This window comes from Lipotes vexillifer, unplaced genomic scaffold (genome assembly GCF_000442215.2).
Source record: "Lipotes vexillifer unplaced genomic scaffold, Lipotes_vexillifer_v1.1 scaffold34, whole genome shotgun sequence".
NCBI classification, from domain to species: Eukaryota; Metazoa; Chordata; class Mammalia; order Artiodactyla; family Lipotidae; genus Lipotes; species Lipotes vexillifer.
Genome location: NW_006776832.1, coordinates 442142 through 463392, shown reverse-complemented (window position 1 = coordinate 463392; position 21251 = coordinate 442142). Strand labels below are relative to the sequence as shown.

Here is a 21251-nt window from a genome sequence, read left to right as displayed (position 1 = left end):
GCCCAGTGTCTAAGACTCCGCTCTTCCAGTGCAGGGCACGCAGGTTCAATCCCTGGTCGGGGAGACGTAAGATCCCACATGCCGCATGGCCTGGCCAAAAAATAAAAAATTAAGAAAAATAAAAGTATTTATAAAGGTGGAAATATAAAGACAGGCTGCTCTCCATTCTGATGTAACCTCCGTTACATCAACTGCCTTGAAACAGTTAAGGTGGTCCAATTTCAGGTCTGTCTTAAGCTTGAAGATATTGGGACAGGAGGTATAGGGAAGGTCCTTTGACCCACCCACTCCTAAAAATTTCAAGTGATACCTGATAATTAAAAGGAAATCTATTATTCTGTAAGTAATGTTTATTAAAAGCTTAAAGAAAGGTAACACCAGTGTGAATGAGTTTCAGAATCAATAAGCATGTTAGTGATCCTTTTTTGAATTAGGAACCTGCTCTCACTGGGTAAGCCAGCTAGGGTGGAGGGAAGAGAGCTGGGAATTGTGTGAGGAGCCTGCAGAATTGCAAATAGACCTCCAAATCTCACACTTTCAGCTGAGGTCAGGCCCCAGTTAGACTCTCAGTACACAGAAGCAGGTTCTGTGAACTGAACCTGACCTCCCACCTTGGGAATAAGCGTGCCCTTGACATTTATTTTAGATGCTGTTTCTAGCCATCATGATAATTGACATCTAAAGAATAAAATCATTTGTTCTTTAGGAGTTTGCAGACGCTTCTGGATGATGAAGGCGATGACTTTGGAGAAGTATTTCACATCCATTTTAATGTGAGTAACAGTAAAAATCAAATTACAGCTGATATTTAACCTGATTAACCATTTTTATACTTACCTTTAATAAAAAACCACACTGAATTAAGCTAGTACAAAAGGTGTTCGTCCTCATTTTTTCATGAGCTGGGTGTATCGGTTACATTTTACTAAGTAACAGACAACGCCTAAACTTAGTGGCTTAAAACAGCAGGCACGATTCTGTGGGTGTCTGGATTGGGCTGACTTGGCGGGCTGCCTGGCCCACAGTGGCCTTGCTTACACACCTGGTGGCCAGCAGGCTGGTTGGCTGAGCGGGTGTCAGCTGGAACCGCTGTCTCTGTTCCAGTGGCCTTTTGTCCTCCAGTAGGCTAGCTGAGGCTTCTTCGCGAGTGGTCGCAGGGTTATGGCGAGTAGGAGATGGCAAAGCCCCAGCACACAAGCTGCTCGTCAAGCTTCTGCTCCTGTCAGGTCCCGTCGGCTAAAGTGCTTCACGTGGCCACACCCGGACTCAGGAGCCGAAGAAATAGACTCGCCCTCTTGATGGGAGGTGTTGCAAAATCACATTGCGTAAATAGCGGGATGGGAGGAATCTATGGCCATTTTTTTGCAAATCTATCATACTAGGTCTGTAGTGTGCAAAGTGAATACTGAGATATGGCAATTGTCCGATTAATTTATTCAGTATGATCAGTTCAAATTGATAATTCAGGTTCTTTTAGAAACTTCTTTTTCGTTCTGCATGATAAAGGTGGTAATGTTTTACCACCTTGCTGGTTTGAGGAAAAGAGGTATGCCCCAAAGTGTATTTGTTGATAGTAGATTGTTTGGGATTCTCTTGGAGATACTGAGTTCATTTGTGGTTACAGGTGCATTGGGACAAAAATGATGTAGACTTAATTCCTAATGGAAGTCACATAACTGTCGACCAGGCTAACAAGTAGGTACAAAGAAATGCAGTATTTGTTTTGTCTATACACTGTATTTATTTCACTGGGCTCTAAAAATTCCTGGTAATTATTATTTTCCTTTCTCAATCGTTTTCCAAGAAGGCAGAGAGTCAGTTCATGTCGTTTGTATGCGTGTGTCTCCTAGGGTTTGTATGCTGGCTGGGAAGGAAATGGCTTTCTTGGAGAGGCCTTCCCTCATCTTCCTGTCTAGGATTATACCACTGACCTCTCTCTCTATCCCCTTACCCAGCTTTACTTTTCCCTTTCACGTCACACATTACCTACCTTTAGGATTTTTGCTTGTTTCCTTATCAGTGTTTCCCGTAGCTCTGAGGAGCTGCATGACGTCAGGATCTTGGTCCGTCTTGCTCACCGTTGTTTATCCAGTGCCTAGAGTTGTCCACAGTGGTGTCTGGCCCACAGCAGGCGCTTAGTTTTGTTAATATTATTAGATGTTACTGTGGTATCTTGACTTCCCAATACTTTATGGGATGCCATTTAGAGCCATAGAGTTTGCGGTTATAGAACGCTCCCCTGATAGTTGGTCAGAGTGGCAAAGAAATATCTAGTGAGCATTCTTTATTTTAAAAAACTTTGTATTATAACATAACATACAGACAAGTTCAAAATTAGAAGCATTCAGATCAAGAAATGGAACATTTCTAGCTCTGTGGTATATTTTATGACGATACCCCAATTTGTCCATAGCATTATTGATTGCCTGGCCCCTTTCCCTGAAAGAACTGGCAAATGTGCCCAAAGGCAGAAACTGCAAGTTAAGTGCTGGGCTCACTTCGGGGAGCTTCCCTCATCTCTTAGTCCAAAGACCTCTTGAGTCTTGACTTAGATTTGGAAACCTGGAGCTAGATGTACTTTTGTGTATTACCTGGGTTTTTCTAGTTCTGGTCGCTGGGAACATTTGCTACGAGCTACTCCATCATAGCTAGATGTATAAATCCCCTCTTTGTTTGTGTTTAAGCACAAATAATTACTCACTCTGACAAATTCAGACAATACAAAAGAGTATAAAATAGGAAGTTTCCCCTGTCTCCCAAGCCCATTCTCCAGAGATAACAGGGACGGTTTTATTCTTCCAAAATTTTTCTCTTCTTATCTGTCAGTTCTCTTAACTGTGTGACTTTGAGCAATCTCGTACCTTCACTGTGTCTCAGTTTCTTTTCCTCGTTACTGAAATGCCATAACAACCTGCCTTCCAGAGTTTTACGAAGATTAAATTAGACAATACATGAAAAAAACAGCTCTAACAGTTCATGGCACATGGTAAGCACCCAATTATTAGATGTTCTAGCTCTTACATTTTTTTTTTTTTTTCTGCTTTAGAATATTTTATTGGTATCCTTTTGATAAGACCAAGTAAAGGCCGCCTAATTCATTTTGGCCCCCAAATTTCTAGGCAGTCCCCTCCCCCCATCTCCCAGAGGTTGACAGCTGCTCACATGGGTTCATGCAGGAAAGATGTAAAGTTCCTAGGATCTCTCCAACAGCAGATGGAGGACATCCTTTGTGTCAGCAAAATTCAGAGTACCCAGGTAGAAGGCACGCTGCTCTCCACTTCTTGTCCCAGCCTGTTGTTGCAGTGGCAGGAACCATTACCTGGGCATACCAGCCATCCCAACAGCACTTCTCCAAGAGGAGAATTCCAAACCTTAGGCCTTCAGTCACCAGGCTAGCCCTGAATCTCTGTGAAGGGGCACTGCGCCAGCTGGACTTCCAAAGCTGTCGTGCTTTATTCAAGAATAACACGCCGGTGGATGTCTCAAGCGCCCGCGTGGCACTGCAGACCCTCCTTCGAGAATCAGGGGGCTGCACACCGGCAACTGTGCAAAGATGTTGCAGGTGGCCGCCTTCCCCTTGTTTGGGGAAGGTTTTGCAGCAGCTGCCAGGCGGACCCCAAGGCCACTGTCTCTTGCTTTATTTTTATCATCCTTTTCACCCCCTCCCCCAGTTCTGTTCAGGACATTGCAGTAACCTGAAATCATCTTTTGTTTCATTAAAGGAGAGACTATGTTTCTAAGTATGTCTGTTACATCTTCAACATCTCTGTAAAGGCAGTTTATGAAGAGTTTCAAAGAGGATTTTACAAAGTGTGTGACAAGGAGATTATTGAACTTTTCCATCCGGAAGAACTCAAGGATGTGATTATTGGAAATACAGATTACGACTGGGAAACATTTGAAAAGGTACATCATAAAGGCCAAGTGGTTTGAATTAAAATTTTGTTTGTTTCCTAAATATTTTTTTTTTGCATTTTCTCTAGAATGCACGTTACGAACAAGGATATGACAGTTCACATCCCACCATAGTGATGTTTTGGAAGGCTTTACACAAATTGACTTCGGAGGAAAAGAAGAAATTCCTTGGTGAGTATTGCATCAGGAGGAGATCCATAATCTCATGTCTTTTCTGTGTGTCGTGGGTACCGTTTGCAACAAATCATACTGTCAGAGCCACTCCTAGCCCAGTGGAATGCCCTTTATGCCAGGTTGTCCCAACATCAAAAAATAAATGTTAATATAGGTCTTTCTCCTGTCATTTTCAATTCTGCCTTACTTCTAAATTTTTCTTCTTTTCTTTGAGCTAAATATTGAGGTTTCTCCTGTAGTTGAGTCACCATTCAGTTACCCAGGCCCTGTGGGATGAGCCAGGCAGTGTACCGTCATTTGTCTCCACTGCTTTACCTCAACTTCAGACTTTGAGCTCAGTTTTATGCCTACTCGGTGCTTTTCCTGAGACCTGTCTAAAGACTTCCTCTCTCATTTTCTTACTCAACTTCCTTAGCTTATATTTGAGAAACGTTTATCTTCTTATTCTTTTTTCTGTGGATAAGATGGGCGTTGGAAAGTATTCAGACTTCTCCAGAAGCCCAACCTAACTCTCCAGTCTTAACGCTTATAGGAAATCTTTGTTCCAGCCAAACAGTCCCCTTGTCTGTACATTCTAGAACCTACTCTGCACCTCCCACCTCCAGCTTTCTCCTTCCGTTCCTTGAGCCTTCACCTGCCTCCTTGTGGCCTCTCTAAACCTTTCCCTCCTTTAAGGGTTCAACTTCATTCTGAACTCTCGGAACTCTTCCCGGTCATCCCAGCCTGATTCTCTCTCCCTGCTCTGAACCACAGCGTTTACACTCAGAAGGTACTTAACTCCGTGGCACATTGTGTGCTGTCTTACACCCTTTTATTTTTCTCCTGCCATGTGTCTTTTCCTGCTCAAGAGTCTAATATTCCCAGCCAGACTGTAAGCTACTTGAGGGCAGTGACTGTGTCAGACTTTGTGCTAACAGTGGTCCCCAATGCGGTCCAATGTAGGACTCTGCACAGGGGCTCTCAATTACCGTCTTTGAATAAACACATTTTCTCTCTGTAAATTTTGGTCTCTGGGAAGCGGATCACTCATTTTGATTCTTCTTTTTTAGTGTTTCTTACAGGAACGGACAGAATTCAAGTAAAAGGCTTAAAGAACATGAAAATAACATTTCGCTGTCCTGAAAATTTGAATGAGAAAGATTCCATAAGGGCACAGACGTGTTTTAGTATCCTCTACCTCCCTAAATATTCTACAATGGAAAGACTAGAAGAAGCACTCCAAGTAGCCATCAGCAGCAACAGAGGGTTTGGCTGACTGTACCTCTCTTTCCGCCTTTTGGGAAATATTCTCAAAAATAAAGTTAACTCAGATATGAACATAAAAGTCTTGCTGACTGTTCAATGTGTTTACCTGCTTTTTTAGAATGGCTGTTTTTGCATGTAAGATGTATTAATAGTGATGCAGACTAGGCTGTTAAAACAAGGTGACCCTGAAAGCCAGTGCATCAAGTGAGACGGAAGGGATTTTTTTACCTCATAAACGTCTGGGTGGTGCGTCCAGGGGCTGAAGTGGTGGCTCTCCCTCTCACACTGCTCTAGTAAAAGTCACAAATGTCTTTCTTGTTGCAAATTTCAGTGGAAACTTGCCCATTTCCATCTTAAAGATATTTATTGCATTTGAAACTGTTGACTACTTTCTCCTCAAAACTCTCATGAACTGCTAGGCTTTCTTTTTTCTTGGCTGTTCCTCATTTCCTTTGCATGTTTCTCTTACACTCCCTCGACCTAAAGTGCTAGCGTGAGCGTCTTTTCCCACTCTGCACGTGCTCGTCGTTGCCATGGAGTCAGTTGTGACTTCCATGCTGATGGTACCCAGATCTCTCTCTCTTTGCCTGACAGGAACTGATAAGAGTCCAGCACTGCAGCCATCCTTCTGCGTGGCCTGTGTCTACTACCTGCATGCCTCTCAGCTCCTTCATCGCAGCATGTTCAAGAAGAAGATGGCCATCTTCCTGTACTCAGCTTGGAATGGTACCACCAATCCCTCCTACCGCCATCTTCCCTGCCTCCCTCTCCTTCCCTCCCTACGTTAAAAGTATCAGTCAGGTTTTAACAGTTCTAATTCTCATCTCCCTCTAAGCCCACTGCCAGTGCTTTTACTTCAGGCTCTCACCATCTCTCCCATCGCTGCGGTTGTCTCTCAGCGGGTCTCCTTGTATCTAGACCAACACTGTCCAGTAGAACTTTCCGTGAGGCTAGAAATCTAGATCTGCGCCGTTGAATAAGATGGACCCCTGCTGTAGATAAGGTTTAGCTGTTGAAGAATTTTGGAGAAAACTTTCGTTGGTAGTAGTGGCAGAAAAAGTGTAGAACTGTGCTGTCCAATGTATGGCTATTTCGCTAAAATGAGATTGAAAATTCAATTCCTCAGTCAGGCTAGCCACATTTCAAGTGCTGAGTATCTACATGTGACTGGTGGCTGCTGTATTGGTGCAGATTTGAGCACGTGTCACCCCAGGGGTCCATGACACTCGAAACCTCTGCGAGTTTGCATGTGCTTTTTTTTCCCCTTTCTCTGGGAAGAAGAGCCATAGTGTTTATCAGCTGCATATATCAAAACAATTTTTTTTTTTTGAGGTACGTGGGCCTCTCACTGTTGTGGCCTCTCCCGTCGCGGAGCGCAGGCTCCAGATGCGCAGGCTCAGCGGCCATGGCTCACGGGCCCAGCCGCTCCGCGGCACGTGGGACCCTCCCAGACTGGGGCACGAACCCGCGTCCCCTGCATCGGCAGGCGGACTCTCAACCACTGCGCCACCAGGGAAGCCCTCAAAACAATTTTAAAATCAAGCGATAACGCCCAATCTCGTTAACACTGTTATTCTAGTTCCCAAATCCATCCCGACGTGCCTCCTGGTCTCCCACCACGGCCCTGCATACACAGTGCACCACATTCTTGTCGTTTGTAACCAGCTCAGTTTCCTGAACAGGCTGCAGTCTCCTTCCTGTGTTTTCACACATGGTTTTTCTTCTGCCTGGAACCCTCTGCTCACACCACCCGCACCCCTCCTGCTTCCTCACCTCCCGTCTTCAGTTCCACCTCCTCCCCTGTCTGGGTTATTATTCCCAGTCGTTTCTCAGGATTCGCTGCAGCTGTCAGGGGTGTCTAGTAGATGCCATGAGAGTGAATTAATAAGTTTGTGGAATATGGCTACCTAGCTCAGAATTCCCCAACTACAGTCTTCTTTCAGTTTCCTTCCCAGAGCTTAGCTGCCCGTGGTCCCAGGAGTTAGCTGAAAGTGCCACCTAGTGGCTTGTACGGAAGATAGCAGTCACTTCCAAATGGAGCATTCCATTAAGTGGCACAAAACTTCCGTCCCCTTTCTACACATAGTAGTGAGACTCTAGTATGGCTCTTGGCTGTACCATGTAATTTCTTATTTCCTGCCTCACTTAAAACTCCCACCAGGTCTGTGACAACTTCCATGTCACAGATGCAGAGTCTGAAGCTCAGAGCCTTCCTTAAAAGCCCACTCTGCAGGAGTGGAAGGAAATGAAGAGGGAAAGTAGGTCATGACGGGGCCTTTCTTGCTCCCTCAGGGTGGAAAGTCCCCACTTAGAAAGCTGGTGGGAAGTTTATTCACAAGGTGGCTAAAGACGGTCCCCGACAGGGATGCGGTGAGGACAGTAGGCAAGGTAGTCTTGCTGAGAGGCTCTGGGGAGGCAGGAGGTCCCTGCCACTGTGGCGTCGGCTAATTATTGGGGAGGAAGAGTGGGGAGAAGTCCCAGTGGGTGAAAGAATCAGGCCGTATTGCTCACGGTGGGTTTACAGTGCGGCAGCTGTAGGTGGTGAGGTCGGTGTCAGTGATGTGCGTGGCATTCTGTAGCGGGAAGCTGGTGCAGGAATCCCCATAACAGATAGAAAGCAAGGATGATGTGCTTGTGAGGAACTTAGGAAAGGAACGTGAGAAAACTGTTGGAGAATTCCCAAGAAAGCGTGTCAGATCTCAGGGGGGTCACTAGTAGTAGCATAATGTGGTAGACAAAATTCAGCAGGCTTAAGACCTATATTCCATTTTTGTCCGTGTCTCTTAACATTTGACTCCAGCAAGTGACTTGGAACCACTGAGCCTTATGCCGAACATAGATACTGTTTTTCTGGGGTTTTTTTGGTAACAGCTTTATTGATATACAGGCCACATAGCATATAATTCAGCCACGTACATTGTACAACTCAATGGATTTAGTATAGTCACAGAATCGTGCAGTCATTGCCACAGTCGATTTCAGAATACAGTGCTTGTTTTATCAGCAAAATTCTTTCATTTACACTGACCATAGTGAGATTTAGGGCAAATTAAAAAGAAAAATAATGCCATTTCAGGAAATGATGGGTACCTCTATTGTCTTCCGTGTTATTTGTATATTGCCATAGAGGAGGTTTTTTTTTTTTTTTTTTGCTGCATTGGGTCTTTATTGCTGCACACTGGCCTTCTCTAGTTGCGGCGAGCGGGGGCTACTCTGTTGTGGTGTGCAGGCTTCTCATTGCGGTGGCTTCTCTTGTTGTGGAGCACGGGCTCCAGGCATGCGGGCTTCAGTAGTTGCAGCACGTGGGCTCAGTAGTTGTGGCACGCAGGCCCTAGAGTGGGTGGGCTTCAGTAGTTGTGGCACACAGGCTTAGCTGCCCCGCGGCATGTGGGATCTTCCCAGACCAGGGCTCGAACCCGTGTCCCTGCATTGGCAGGAGGATTCTTAGCCACTGCGCCACCAGGGAAGTCCTTGCCATAGTTTTTAAAACATGACTTGTACTACAGTATATACATTAAATTAATGCAACAGGAAACACATCCAACATCTTGCTTTAATTGTCTTTTGAAGGGGACGAATCCCTATCTAAAGGTTCTGTTAAATATACTTTAAGGTTCTATTAAGAATCAGTTAAGGTCATATTCAGTTCTTAGGTTTCTTAAGGGTAACTACTGAAATACTTGTTACACTTCTGAGTTATTATACTAATCAATCTTGTTGAAAGTTCTGGAACGTCAGGAACTATTAATGTGTAAAATGCTTATGCCCTTAGTAGTGCTATTGAAATAGGTCTCCTGTGGCATGAAAATAAACTGAAATGTGCCTCAAAACGTAGCCCTCAACTCAGTAGGACACAATCAGCTATTTGCAAATCTTTCAACCCCACCTCTACCTCCAGAGGCACATACTTTCCTGGGAAATTATTCTATTTTGGCTATTATGTGTCTCTCTAAATATTCTAAGTTTAAAATTTAGAATATTTTACATTTTCTCTTCCTTAGAATCACACTCTAGTGACCAGAGGGGGTAAAAACCCCACAAAACTACAAATTGTTTTATGGAAAACGTCAATATCTTATTTTCTTATTATTAATGTAAGCATGTGATGCCAAAGAAATGAAGGTAATTTTACAAACTCAGAATTTCGGCAAATACATGAGTTTCCATTTTATTACAGTTTTATACCACATTAGTTCAAATGCATTTCTCTACAGCTACCCCAACAGAGCGCCTCTGGAATTATTTCAGTCATCCTTAACATGTGACTTTACCAGACTCTGAATGTAAAATAAACGTATAAGATTTCAAATTAGTAACTTTTCATTATGAATGGGATAAGAAATAAAGTCATCAGATGATGGCTGGGGCTATTAATTTCCAACAAGACACTTTGCTGAAATGTTTCTCCTGATACCCCAGGTATAAATAAGAACCTTCAAAAAACAAGGGCAGAACCAAAGTACAATAAAGAAGCCTCTGCAGCTTAAGCCTCCCCTAGTCCTAAACCTCTGACAGAAGCTAGGCAAAGCATCTTTCTTGCAAATTAAGTGGGTGTCCAGTGTTTCCATGCAGTTGAGCTTTCAGAGGCAGACACTCAAGCGTATCATCAGGATATACCATCTTGGCTCTGGTTGTATTAATTATGCCTGAAGAGTTTAATACCCATCCAAGTCCAAAGGTGGAAGAACACATAAACGGGTATGGTAATCGGCAAGAGCAGACTATAAAAGCACAGGCTGGTTGTGCTAGTGCAGCCCTGTGGGAAGTTTTCTTCCACAGAGGCCGAGTATAACAGCCCTGCTAACGAGACCAGCGGAATGAGGACAGTCAGCGCAGGAAGAGACAGAAACATTCTTCTCCCCCACTTATTACCCGCCACTCTGGCTTCTTAAAAGGCGGGTGGTATTTAGAAAATTTAGTTGTGTGTGTTGTCGTTTTCAAGTATGATCTACTGCTGCTCCATTTCTTCTTGCTTCTTATTTTGATGTGTCATCCTAGCTGCCTGTGGAATCATATGAGGAATCCCATCAATAATTGGATAGGCTATTCCCAACTCTTCGTTAATCAGTTCATTTGTCGATGCTTCATATCTGAGGGGGAGAAAGAAAAACAAAATGAACCGTGGAGAACAAAATGCTTGGAAGAGCTTGATGTTCAATAAACAGTAACGTTTATCCCGTTCTTAACATAAGAGTTAATCCCAGAAAAGCAGAATTAGACTGCTTTTCATTCTAAAAGCAGTAATAGATCATCGAACCATTTCTCTTAGAAAATGAATCTCTTAATTGTTCCCATTTTAGTCAGTTTCTCTCATTTTCTTTTTCACTTTATTCCCAAGCCATGCCTCAGTTTTTTAAAATACCAGTCAGAAAAGATTTGCCCTTTTCATCCAAATCGTCCTTCATTACTTTTTTCAACCCCAAAACAATCCCCCTTCATTTACTACTGGAACAGACCCTAGAGGAAATTCCAACGTCTTCATTTTAGAATACATGCTTAACAGAGCGGCCTTATTGATCCATTAAAAGGAAACCACTGAAAAATCGAAACACACAGAAGTCTGAGAGAGATGAGAGTGCAGAAATGAGGAAACTTCGCAACGCAGCGTTATCTGCAAGTGAGCTGTTTACACAATTAGCTAAAAGGGAGATCAAATGGTAATTTCAAGGTTTAAGAAAACTGTGTGAGTCATATACGTTCGTTATGAGAAAATCCTGAAAGAGAAATGAAAAAGATGAAGAGAAAGATTACTAGCAATCTGCCACCCCAAGACTACCGCTGATGCCATTTCGGTGTTTCCTGGTGTCAGGGTACCGAGTCAGCAGCCCTGAACGGTAGAGGGTTCACCCTGACGACTCTACGTTAAAGGTTAAGAAGGCCTTCACAAAAGCCAGCTAGTCAAGAACTGAAAGCCAAAAAAAGGCGGCACCCCTCGCTTACATGCTTAAGGCCGTACACGGCGTTCTCACAAGACTCTGGAGGCCACTGCATTTTTCATCGCCTTGGCTTAAAAATAGGAACGCCGTGGACTAGTCGTGAGTCCTACGAGCTCATAAACTCGGCTCTCCGTGAGAAACCCTTCGCGTCCTTTTAAGAAAATGCGCCATTGCTCAAGCCCCGCCCGCGGGCCTTCCGAACGATTCGACCCGCCCTGGGGTGCCTAGAAATCTGCATTTAAAAAAAGGTGCCCTGGGGCTTCCCTGGTGGCGCAGTGGTTGAGAGTCCGCCTGCCGACGCAGGGGACACGGGTTCGTGCCCCGGTCCGGGAAGATCCCACATGCCGCGGAGCGGCTGGGCCCGTGAGCCATGGCCGCTGAGCCTGCGCGTCCGGAGCCTGTGCTCCGCAACGGGAGAGGCCACAGCAGTGAGAGGCCCGCGTACCACAGAAATAAATCAATCAATAAATAAACAAATAAATAAATAAGTGCCCTGGCGATTCTAAGGCGCGGCCAGGGGAGAACCGACACGCGCTCTGGCCCGCGCCGGCGAGTCGGCGGCTCGGTTTGGGAGGCCTGGGGCTCGGCGCGCCGCCGCGCCCCCCCTCGCCACGCCGCGGGAGACCCCGGGGAGCCGGCGGGCCCCGGGGCCAAGGAATGGCAGCCAAGAACATGCCCGGAGTGACCTGCCAGGGCTGCTCGGCGGCGGTCCACGGCCATGCGGTCCACCCGGCCCCCTCCCCGCGACGGGAGGCCGCGACGGAAACCCCGCCGCGGGCGAACCTCACCGGAGCGGCTTCTTGGAGAGCGGGCACACCAGGAACTCCAGCAGCGCTGGGTCGAAGGCGCGGGGCGGTTTCCGCGTCCGCTCGCTCTGGTCTGTGGACGGCCGCGACACCGAGGCGTGCACACACCTCTGGGCGACCGCGGGCGGCTGTGCGCGTGTCCCCCGCAGCGCTGAGGCGAGCCGGCCGCAAACCCCGCGCGGCATGGCCTGGCAGCCCGCGACGGGGCCCCTACGCGCCCGTGACCACTCGCGCCCTTTCAGGCGCTCCCCGGGAGTCCAGCCCCAGCGGCCAGGCTCCGCCTCCCCGGTGCTCCGGAAATGCTGCCCCCGACAGGTGGAGGCTAGCGCTTTGGTTCCGAGGGCCCTCCGGACCCGACTGCTTTTGCTGCGACACCGCTCGGTAGTTGAGAGCGCGGTGTGCAGCTTCTCCTGCGCGTTTGCAAGTTTCAAACAAAACCGATGCTGAAGGCGGGGAGGGGGGCAGGGTGTCTTGAGTTTTCATCAGAGCCTATCGCAGGGTTGCAAGGAAGCCAGTGGCCGACTTCAGAGTCACACAGTGTTACACTTGGACCTACGTGGTTATCACCAAAATGAGGTTTCAAACACACTCTCCTGTTGGGTATGTTAAAAACATTACTTTGTTTTATGTAAATCTTTACTATACCACAGTTCCTGTAGCATCGTTTGGACTTTTTTTTTTCCTTCTCCTTTCATTTAAAAACATTTAAGGACCTGAAAAGAATGACTTAGTCCTCTTCACCTCTAAGATGTGCAGATTCTTACCCTGTGGGAGTCATCGTGAACTCAATGGCGTAATAATAATAGCACGCCTAATTTGCTTTTATAAATGAGCTTGGAAACAGCAAGGACTCTCAATAACTGCGTCTATTAGTTAAATGAGTGATCCATTCAATGGGTTTTTCGCCCCCTGTTTGCCTCTGACTCTTCAAGAAAATGATGCACGTTTTATCTCTTTATTATAGTGTAGTAAGTAAGTGCTAGGGCTCTGGGGTGCGTAGTTTACTAGTTCCATAATTCCAGCAAATGACCTAACTACTCAGTTTCCTTATCTGTGTAATAAGATTAATAATTGTACCTACCTCATGAAATTCCCTCCTGGGGATTAAAATGTGCTAATGCATGCAAAGAGCATTTAGAAAAGTACCTGGGGCAAAGTAATGCTCAGTTAATGTTATCTACTTTTATTTTCTCTATTCTTCCTAGTTCAGTATACTAGGAGATTCTTTGTTAGTCATCATTCTTTTCCCTTTGTTTTGCTAAATATTGAACCTTTTCTCAGGTCCTTGGTCTTTATCATTTCACACTTTGTGTTGCTCGGAGATAGGGATGGGAGTGAGGAATATAGAGGTACAAATACAAGATTATATATTTCAAATTTCTCTTGCACTCAGCAGTGTAAAAGTAGAGGAACTTTTATTTTGTTTGTTCACTCTATTAAAAAAAAAATCCACTACGTTATTTGATGCGTTTTGTTTACTAATGCTGAAAAGATTTCAGCATAGGCAGTTGTCAGGAATGTAGCCTCAAGAGGGCCTATTGTAAAGTTCCTATGTTACTTTCACATTATTTCCTACTAGGGCAGTAGTAGGAATTAATTTTTCAGGTGTAGTTAGTTGATACCTAGGGAAGGAGTGAACTGTAGGAAAGGTAAGTTTCAGCGAGGTATGGGGACACAGAGCTGAACTTCTGCTGGCACTGAGTGGGCCCAGGCCAGGCTGGGCAGGCCAGAACCTTGGACCCCTGTGGGTAGGGCCAGACACCCATGCTTAAGACAAGCTTCATTAGCTTCATCTCACCTCACCTGGCTGATAGATGAGTATCAACTGGGTTTTCTAACAAGTTATAAATAAATTAGTTTCAGTTTGCATCCACATAGAAGGTTTGAAGCAGATCAGTTTAATTTATATTAGTATTGGGGAAAAATGGAGACTAACAGCAAAATATGGAAAATATCTTCAAATTTATAACACCCCAAAACATCCAGGTTTTAAGGAACATGTGAGTGTGTGAAGTATTTGTCCAAACCATATGAGCATGAAGTTGCAAAATGTCCCTACACAGCCCTCACTAATTAAGAAATCTAACTCATTTCTGCATTTAGTATACTAAACTGAAAGTAGGTGACAGGGTAGAATTGTAAAACCGTTAGTCCTTTCTTGACTGTTGGCATGGCTGTGATCTTTCCCATCACAGAGCTCTGGGCTCACACCATATTAGCTCTGTGACCTTGGGAAACTCTCTGCCTCAATCTTCTCATCGGGAAAATGGTATAATAATAGCACCTACCTTGTTAGAGTTGTTGAAGGGATTAAATCAAATAATAAAAGTAAAGCAGTTAGCCTAGGGGCTGGCACAGAGTACACATTTAAAGAATGTTATCAGAGCAGCAAAATTCCTTATTGTGGTGAAGCTGTAGAAAATTCTGATGAAAAAGGAAAGCACAATGTACCACTGGAAACCTTAATTTTAAGTGACATGGAATTTTTAGAGTTTCCAATGTGGATAATATTGAAACACAACTCTTGGCTTATTATACACATTAAGTGAGCTAGAAATCTCCATGTAGAGGGGAGGCTAGAATATATATTTTAATAAAGTCCCATGAATACCAAATTTGGGGCATTGGAATTTGGGAATCTCTGATTCAGAGAGAGAAATTAAAATCACTTTTCCACTAGATGGCGTCATCAAATATTTGAACTAACATTTATTCCTGCTTGTACTTTTCTTTCTGTGATTACAAAGATTTGCTTTTATTTTGCCAGTTGTTTCCTTAATTTGATGACATCTATTTTAGGAACAAAAGTCACAAAAATTTTATTAATAAAAGTTGTGATGAGTTCCTTAAAATCAAGGGTCCAAAGGATAAATGCACAAAAAGTATGAAAAAAAATCACAAAAGAGAAAATACAGTTGATCAATAAACACATAAAAATATTCATGCTCCACAGTAAAGTAATGCAAATTTCAAACATCAAAGAAGTTTCCATTTCTTACCTATAAAAATTGTAAATATTTTAGAAGTGTAATTCTTAATATTTGCCATTCATTTATTAATTTATTGAATGCCCACTATGTGGCAGGAGCTGTCTAGATTAGTCAGAGTTCTCCAGCGAAACAATTAATTGTATGTGCATATGTATATATATATCTGTATATAGGGTTTATTATGAGGAATTGGTTCACATGATTATGGAAGCTGAGAAGTCCTAAGATCTACTGTCTGAAAGCTGGAGACCCAGGAAAGCCAGTGGTGAAGTCCAGTCTGAATCCCCGAAGGCCTGAGGGCCAGAGTGCATGGTGTAAATCCCTGTCCAAGGGCAGGAGAAGACAGATGTCCCAGCTCAAGCAGTCAGGTAGGAAGCAAAAGGCATGAATTTCTCCTTCCTCCACTTCTTTGTTCTATTTAGACTTTCAGTGGATTGGATGATGCCTATCCACATTGCAGTGAGTTGTTTTGCTGAGTGCACCGATTCAAATGCTAATCTCATCTGTCCCTCACAGACATACCCAGAAATAATGTTTAATCTGGGCACCCCTTGGCCCAGTCTAGTTGACACAAAAAGTTAACATCACAATATCCTAGCGGCTGGAGCTATCCTCTGGACACACCATTATACAGTGTTAAAAATAAAAGCTCATCACAACAATACCAAAATTGTTATTACATATAATAAGTGAAAAAAAGCAGGACACAAATTTTATGCACGAGTACAATTATTTTTTAAACCAAAACTTAGGAATAAGAAAAAAAAAAGAGAATAAAAACCAAGTGTTGCACAATTTCTCCATCACTTACGGCTGGGTAACAAATTGAGTCACCATGTGAGAGGTTCTGATTCCAGAGAATCTGAAATGTTATCTTTTTTTTTTTTTTTATAAATTTATTTATTTATTTATTTTTGGCTGCATTGGGTCTTCGTTACTGTGTGAGGGCTTTCTCTAGTTGTGGCGAGCGGGGACTACTCTTCGTTGCGGTGTGTGGGTTTCTCATTGTGGTGGCCTCTCTTCTTGCAGAGCACGGGCTCTAGGCACGGGCTCTAGGCACACGGGCTTTAGTAGTTGCAGCACGTGGGCTCAGTAGTTGTGTTGCACAGGCTTAGTTGCTCCACGGCATGTGGGATCTTCCCGGACCAGGGCTTGAACCCATGTACCCTGTGTTGGCAGGCAGATTCTTAACCACTGCACCACCAGGGAAGTCCCTGAAATGTTATCTTTGATACACATAATAAAAGTAAAGAAGTGGACATGGAATTTTAATAATGGATACTTTGTTTCTTTCCATGTCCACTAAATAGATGTGTCCATTGAAAAAGTATTAGTTTGAAGGGATGCTGCTTTGTCATACTGCTCCAGGCACCAATGTCACTGGCTAGCCCTGTTGTACAGTGTGAGCTGTGGAGCTCTCTTTCCTTCTCATCAACCCTGCTTGGTCTAGGGCACCAGCACGTCTCCCCTGTGGTATCCCAGTAGCCTCCAGCCTGACCTTCCTGCCTCCAGACTCATCCCTTCCATTCATTCCCCCCTATTGTTTTCCAGTGTGATTTTTCTGAAAATCAAATCTGCTCAGACCATTCCCTGGCCTAAAGTCAATATAGCAGTCATCCCCTTAGGCTCGGGAGATCCGTTCCAAGAACGCAGTGGAGGCCTGAGCCACTGCATAGTACCGAATCCTATATACACTATGCTTTTTCCTATACATCATGCCTATGATAAAGTTTAATGTACAAATTAAGGCACAGTAAGGGTTTAATAACAATAATAATAAAATAGAATAATTTTTGCAATGTACTGTAGTAAAAGTTATGTAAATGTGGCCTCTCAAAGAAACCAAGTATTGGTTGTCTTTAGGTGGTTGGAATATTACTGACTTGTTCTCTAATTGTTTCTCTCTTTTAAATTTTTTCTTTCATAAAATAGTTTTAAAATATAAATATTACTGGTTAATATTTGAGGTTAATCATCGATAGATGTGTATTTTATTTCAAAACTATTGATTCAGTATATTTATTGAGCACTTTCTATGTTCTCAATAGGAGGTAGAAAGAAAGGTATAAAAGCGTAAAAGGTATGATCCCGATTTTCAAGAAGTTCATAATCTTTTTTTTTTTTTTTTTTTTTTTTTTTTTTTGTGGTACGCGGGCCTCTCACCGCTGTGGCCTCTCCTGTTGCGGAGCACAAGCTCCGGACGCGCAGGCTCAGCGGCCATGGCTCACGGGCCCAGCCGCTCCGCGGCATGTGGGATCCTCCCCGACCGGGGCATGAACCCACGTCGCCTGCATCGGCAGGTGGACTCTCAACCACTGCACCACCAGGGAAGCCCCGAAGTTCATAATCTTAAATGGAGTAAACAGCCTAGGATAACGTTAACTAAAAATCCTGGTTTATATATGATGCATTTTTTGTGTATTTATTCAACATTTGTTGAATTTATATTGTACATCAGGTACACAAAGGAGGGAGTGATACCTGTGCCTGATGGAAGGGTTGGGGGAGTATCAGTAAGTATGGGTCATGTAGCACTGTCAAATTATTTACTTAGGTCTCAGGAGACACTCATTTAATCCCCTTTTATAAGCTCTTTTAATCCATGAAAACAAATTTAAATTTTGCAGTGAGGATATAGAAGGTTGCTGGCAGAGATGATGAGCCATCAAAACTGTCAGATTTCAAATCTGATTACAAAAATGGCCAGGTTTGGAAAATTCCCTGGTGGTCCATTGGTTAGGACTCTGTGCTTCCAGTGCAGGGGGCACGGGTTCGATCCCTGGTCAGGGAACTAGGATCCTGCAAGCCATGCGGTGCGGCTGAAAAAAAAAAGGCCAGGTTTGATATTCAGCTTAAAAATTCAGCATAATTAGGATGTGAACATACGAAATGAGGAATAGTATTTCTTTTTTTTAAATTAATTTTTATTGGAGTATAGTTGCTTTACAATGTTGTGTTAGTTTCTGCTGTACAGCAAAGTGAATCAGCTATACATATACATATATCCCATCTTTTTTGGATTTCCTTCCCATTTAGGTCACCACAGAGCACTGAGTAGAGTTCCCTGTGCTATATAGTATGTTCTCATTAGTTATCTATTTTATACATAGTATCAATAGTGTATATATGTCACTCCCAATCTCCCAATTCATCCCACCCCCCCTTCCCCCTCCGTATCCATATGTTTGTTCTCTATGTCTGTGTCTCTATTTCTGCTTTGCAAATAAGATCATCTATACCATTTTTCTAGATTCCACATATATGTTAATATACGATATTTGTTTTTCTCTTTCTGACTTCACTCTGTATGACAGTCTCTAGGTCCATCCAAGTTCTACAGATGATCCAATTTCGTTCTTTTTTATGGCTGAGTAATATTCCATTGTATATATGTACTACATCTTTATCCAAGGAATAGTATTTCTTGAAGAGACTCATCACCACTGTTTTGTTCTTTAAAATGTTCTATTTATACATATTTCAAAAATAAGAAGTCATTAAAACTATGTGTATCAGAAAGGAAGTGTCCAGATAAGCAACTCCCCATAATATTAATTTCTCTATTTAGAATAAAGGAAATCAAGGAGAAATGGCAGGAAGTTCTTTCCAACTTGACTTCAAATAGGAATGGTAGTATTACCCATCTGTGCTGGCTACTCTGGCCTTCTCAACCGCCATTTCACCTGCCTATATGTGTGGAGAAGTTGGAAAGCTGAAAGTACATTTTCCAGACTCTTGCAGCTAGGGTTGTAGATATGCAGTAAGTTCTGCACACATATGAGATTTGAAAGGGAGACAGAAACAAGCTTCCTGCAGCAGGGAGAGCTGAGAAGCAGGCTCTGACAGACACAAGATTTGCATGGGTTGGATCTATGTTGCCCTCTGGACACATCTTCTTGAATATGAGGCAGCTGTGGCAGCAACAGCAGTGGTAGCAGCAGCAGCTTCCTGCCCAGTGGATCACAGCTATGAGGGTATGACCTTAACACCAAAACTCCAGAGCAAGCCCCCTATTTCTGCTGTTCCAACTCTTCCAATGAATTTATAAGCATGTACTTCCCTGTATTAAATTCCTTTATACTGGAAATACCTAAAATAATTTATTTTTCCTATCCTGAACCCTGAGTGATAAATTATCCTAGAGCACTGATGAGAATAAAATATAAAAATATATGTAAATCACTTAGAATAGTACCTCACAGTTTGTACTCAATATATGCTAGTTATTTAAATTTTTATTAGGGAGATGAGTTCAGGCTGAAAAGAACAATCTAGGCCCAAGGTTGAAAACTATGGTTCAAAGGCCAAATCGAGCCCACCACCTGTTTTCATAAATAAAGTTTTATTGGAACACAGCCGCTATCATTTGTTTACATGCTGTCTGTGGCTGCTGTTGTTCTTCAAGGTCACAAGAGAAACTGAATAGACCACAAAGCCTACACTATTTACTATCTGACCCTTTGCAGAAAATATTTGCTTACCTCTGATCTGAACTATCAAAAAGAATGAGTAGTACAAGGACTGGAGGGCATTCATGAAAACAGTCATCCCCTTGACACAGAGTTGTCATTTTTGGGGAAAATAGTTTGGGAAGTTTTCTTTCTGCAAGGGTTCAAAGTAGAGCATTGAGGAGCGGGGGAAGATACTTATTATACGTGCAAAACTCTGACTTTATCAGTAAAATTGGAGGGATAAAAGGAGGCAAAAGCAATGTCACCTGAGGCCTCAGCAAGTAATTTGGTAGTGTTCACAGTACGACCCCTGCCACTTCCCAAGGTTTTCCTCTGAATCATGCAGCCCAGCTTGGAAAGTGACCACGTGAGATGCAGTGTAATAAAAGTCTATGTTACCTCTTTCACATCCAGCCGGTTGTGAGTTCTTACAGTTTGTTTCTTCATAAATACTCTGGCATTCACCCACTTTGATCCTCATAGTCACTGTTCTAATCTAGGCCTCAGTAAATTTAAAACTGTGGCTAACTGAATATAGTCCTAAATTCCTTGTTTTTAAATTTTTTCTCGTTTAAAATTCCAATTTGAAAAGTTTCTCCTTTTCTTTCTCATTGGCAACTTTGCCAAAAATTTCGCAAAAAGAAAAATTATTTATGCTTGATTTATATTTATTATTTTTCAAAAGGCTCATTAACACATCATAGCCACCCAAAGTCCATAGTTTACCTTAGGTTCTTGGTGTTGTACAGTCTATGGATTTGGACAAATGTATAATGGCATGTAACCACCATTATGGTATCATATGGAGTATTTTTACTGCCCTAAAGTTCCTCTATGCTCCACCTACTTTTATGTTTGATTTTAAAGTTCTATGTGTTTTCAGTTTTAACTAAGTTTCTTAGCTTTTATCTCTTTTCTTTTTTTACTCCTTTTCTCTCTCTTTCTACATCCCTCCCACCTCCCTCCCCCTCCCCACACTTCTTTCTTCCTCACTTCCTTCCTGCTGCTGGATAAATATGATCCATATAATCTGACAGTGCTTTTCAAACTTGAATGTGCATATGAGTTACATGGGAATGGGAATCTTGTTAAAATTCTAATTCAGTACGACTGAGATCATACTGAATAGGCAGCTTGTAATCCTCATTTCTCAAAAGCTTCCAGGTGATGCTGCTGAGTTTCAGACCACACTTTGAGTAGGAAGACTCTAGAGCAGTGGTTCTCAAACAGATGATTTTGGCCTCCAGGGGACACTTGGCAATGTTGTGGAGACATCTTTGACTGTTACAGCTGGGGTTGTGCTACTGGGTGGAGGCCAGGGGTGCTGCTAAACATCTTGCTGTGCACAGGACAGCCCTCAGAACAAAGAACGATCTTGCCCCAAAGGTCAACAGTGCCAAGGCTGAGAACCCTGCTCTAGAACGATCTTAAAATTTGTAAGTACTCGATGTGTATCTACTCTGACTCTAACAGGTGTTTTTGAATTTTGGGGTCGGGGGGTGGTGGGATAAAGCTTTCCAGGTTGCTCCCAGTGAGGCCTGGTAGGTTCCCTCTTCTTAGCCAGATCCTGTGACTGAAAGGGTTTCTTACAGAATATCAGGAAGAATGTTTTCTTTCAAAAGTCTACTAGCCCGGGCTTCCCTGGTGGTGCAGTGGTTGAGAGTCCGCCTGCTGATGCAGGGGACACAAGTTCGTGCCCCGGTCCGGGAAGATCCCACATGCCGCGGAGCGGCT

General features: G+C 43.3%; 3 protein-coding genes across 3 annotated transcripts in view; 1 reads left to right on the top strand and 2 right to left on the bottom strand.

Annotated features, from left to right (window-relative positions):
• The window catches only part of HERC5 (HECT and RLD domain containing E3 ubiquitin protein ligase 5), a 42459-nt gene extending 37115 nt beyond the window's left edge, over positions 1-5344 (top strand). Inside the window, exons 19-23 of the mRNA XM_007450670.1 lie at positions 707-773; positions 1625-1695; positions 3723-3906; positions 3984-4086; positions 5139-5344. Of these exons, the coding sequence (XP_007450732.1) occupies positions 707-773; positions 1625-1695; positions 3723-3906; positions 3984-4086; positions 5139-5344 (631 nt within the window). The remainder of the gene's footprint in view (positions 1-706; positions 774-1624; positions 1696-3722; positions 3907-3983; positions 4087-5138) is intronic.
• A 4065-nt stretch (positions 5345-9409) lies between these two features.
• PYURF (PIGY upstream open reading frame) lies at positions 9410-12280 on the bottom strand. Its single transcript, XM_007450672.1, has 2 exons — positions 12059-12280; positions 9410-10424 (listed from the first exon to the last, which is right to left on the bottom strand). Exons 1-2 carry the CDS (start codon positions 12259-12261, stop codon positions 10283-10285), a joined length of 345 nt encoding a protein of 114 aa, XP_007450734.1. The 5' UTR covers positions 12262-12280; the 3' UTR covers positions 9410-10282.
• Positions 9971-10186, bottom strand: PIGY (phosphatidylinositol glycan anchor biosynthesis class Y). Its single transcript, XM_007450671.1, has one exon. The coding sequence runs from the start codon at positions 10184-10186 to the stop codon at positions 9971-9973; it is 216 nt and encodes a 71-aa protein (XP_007450733.1).
• Positions 12281-21251: the final 8971 nt, after the last annotated feature.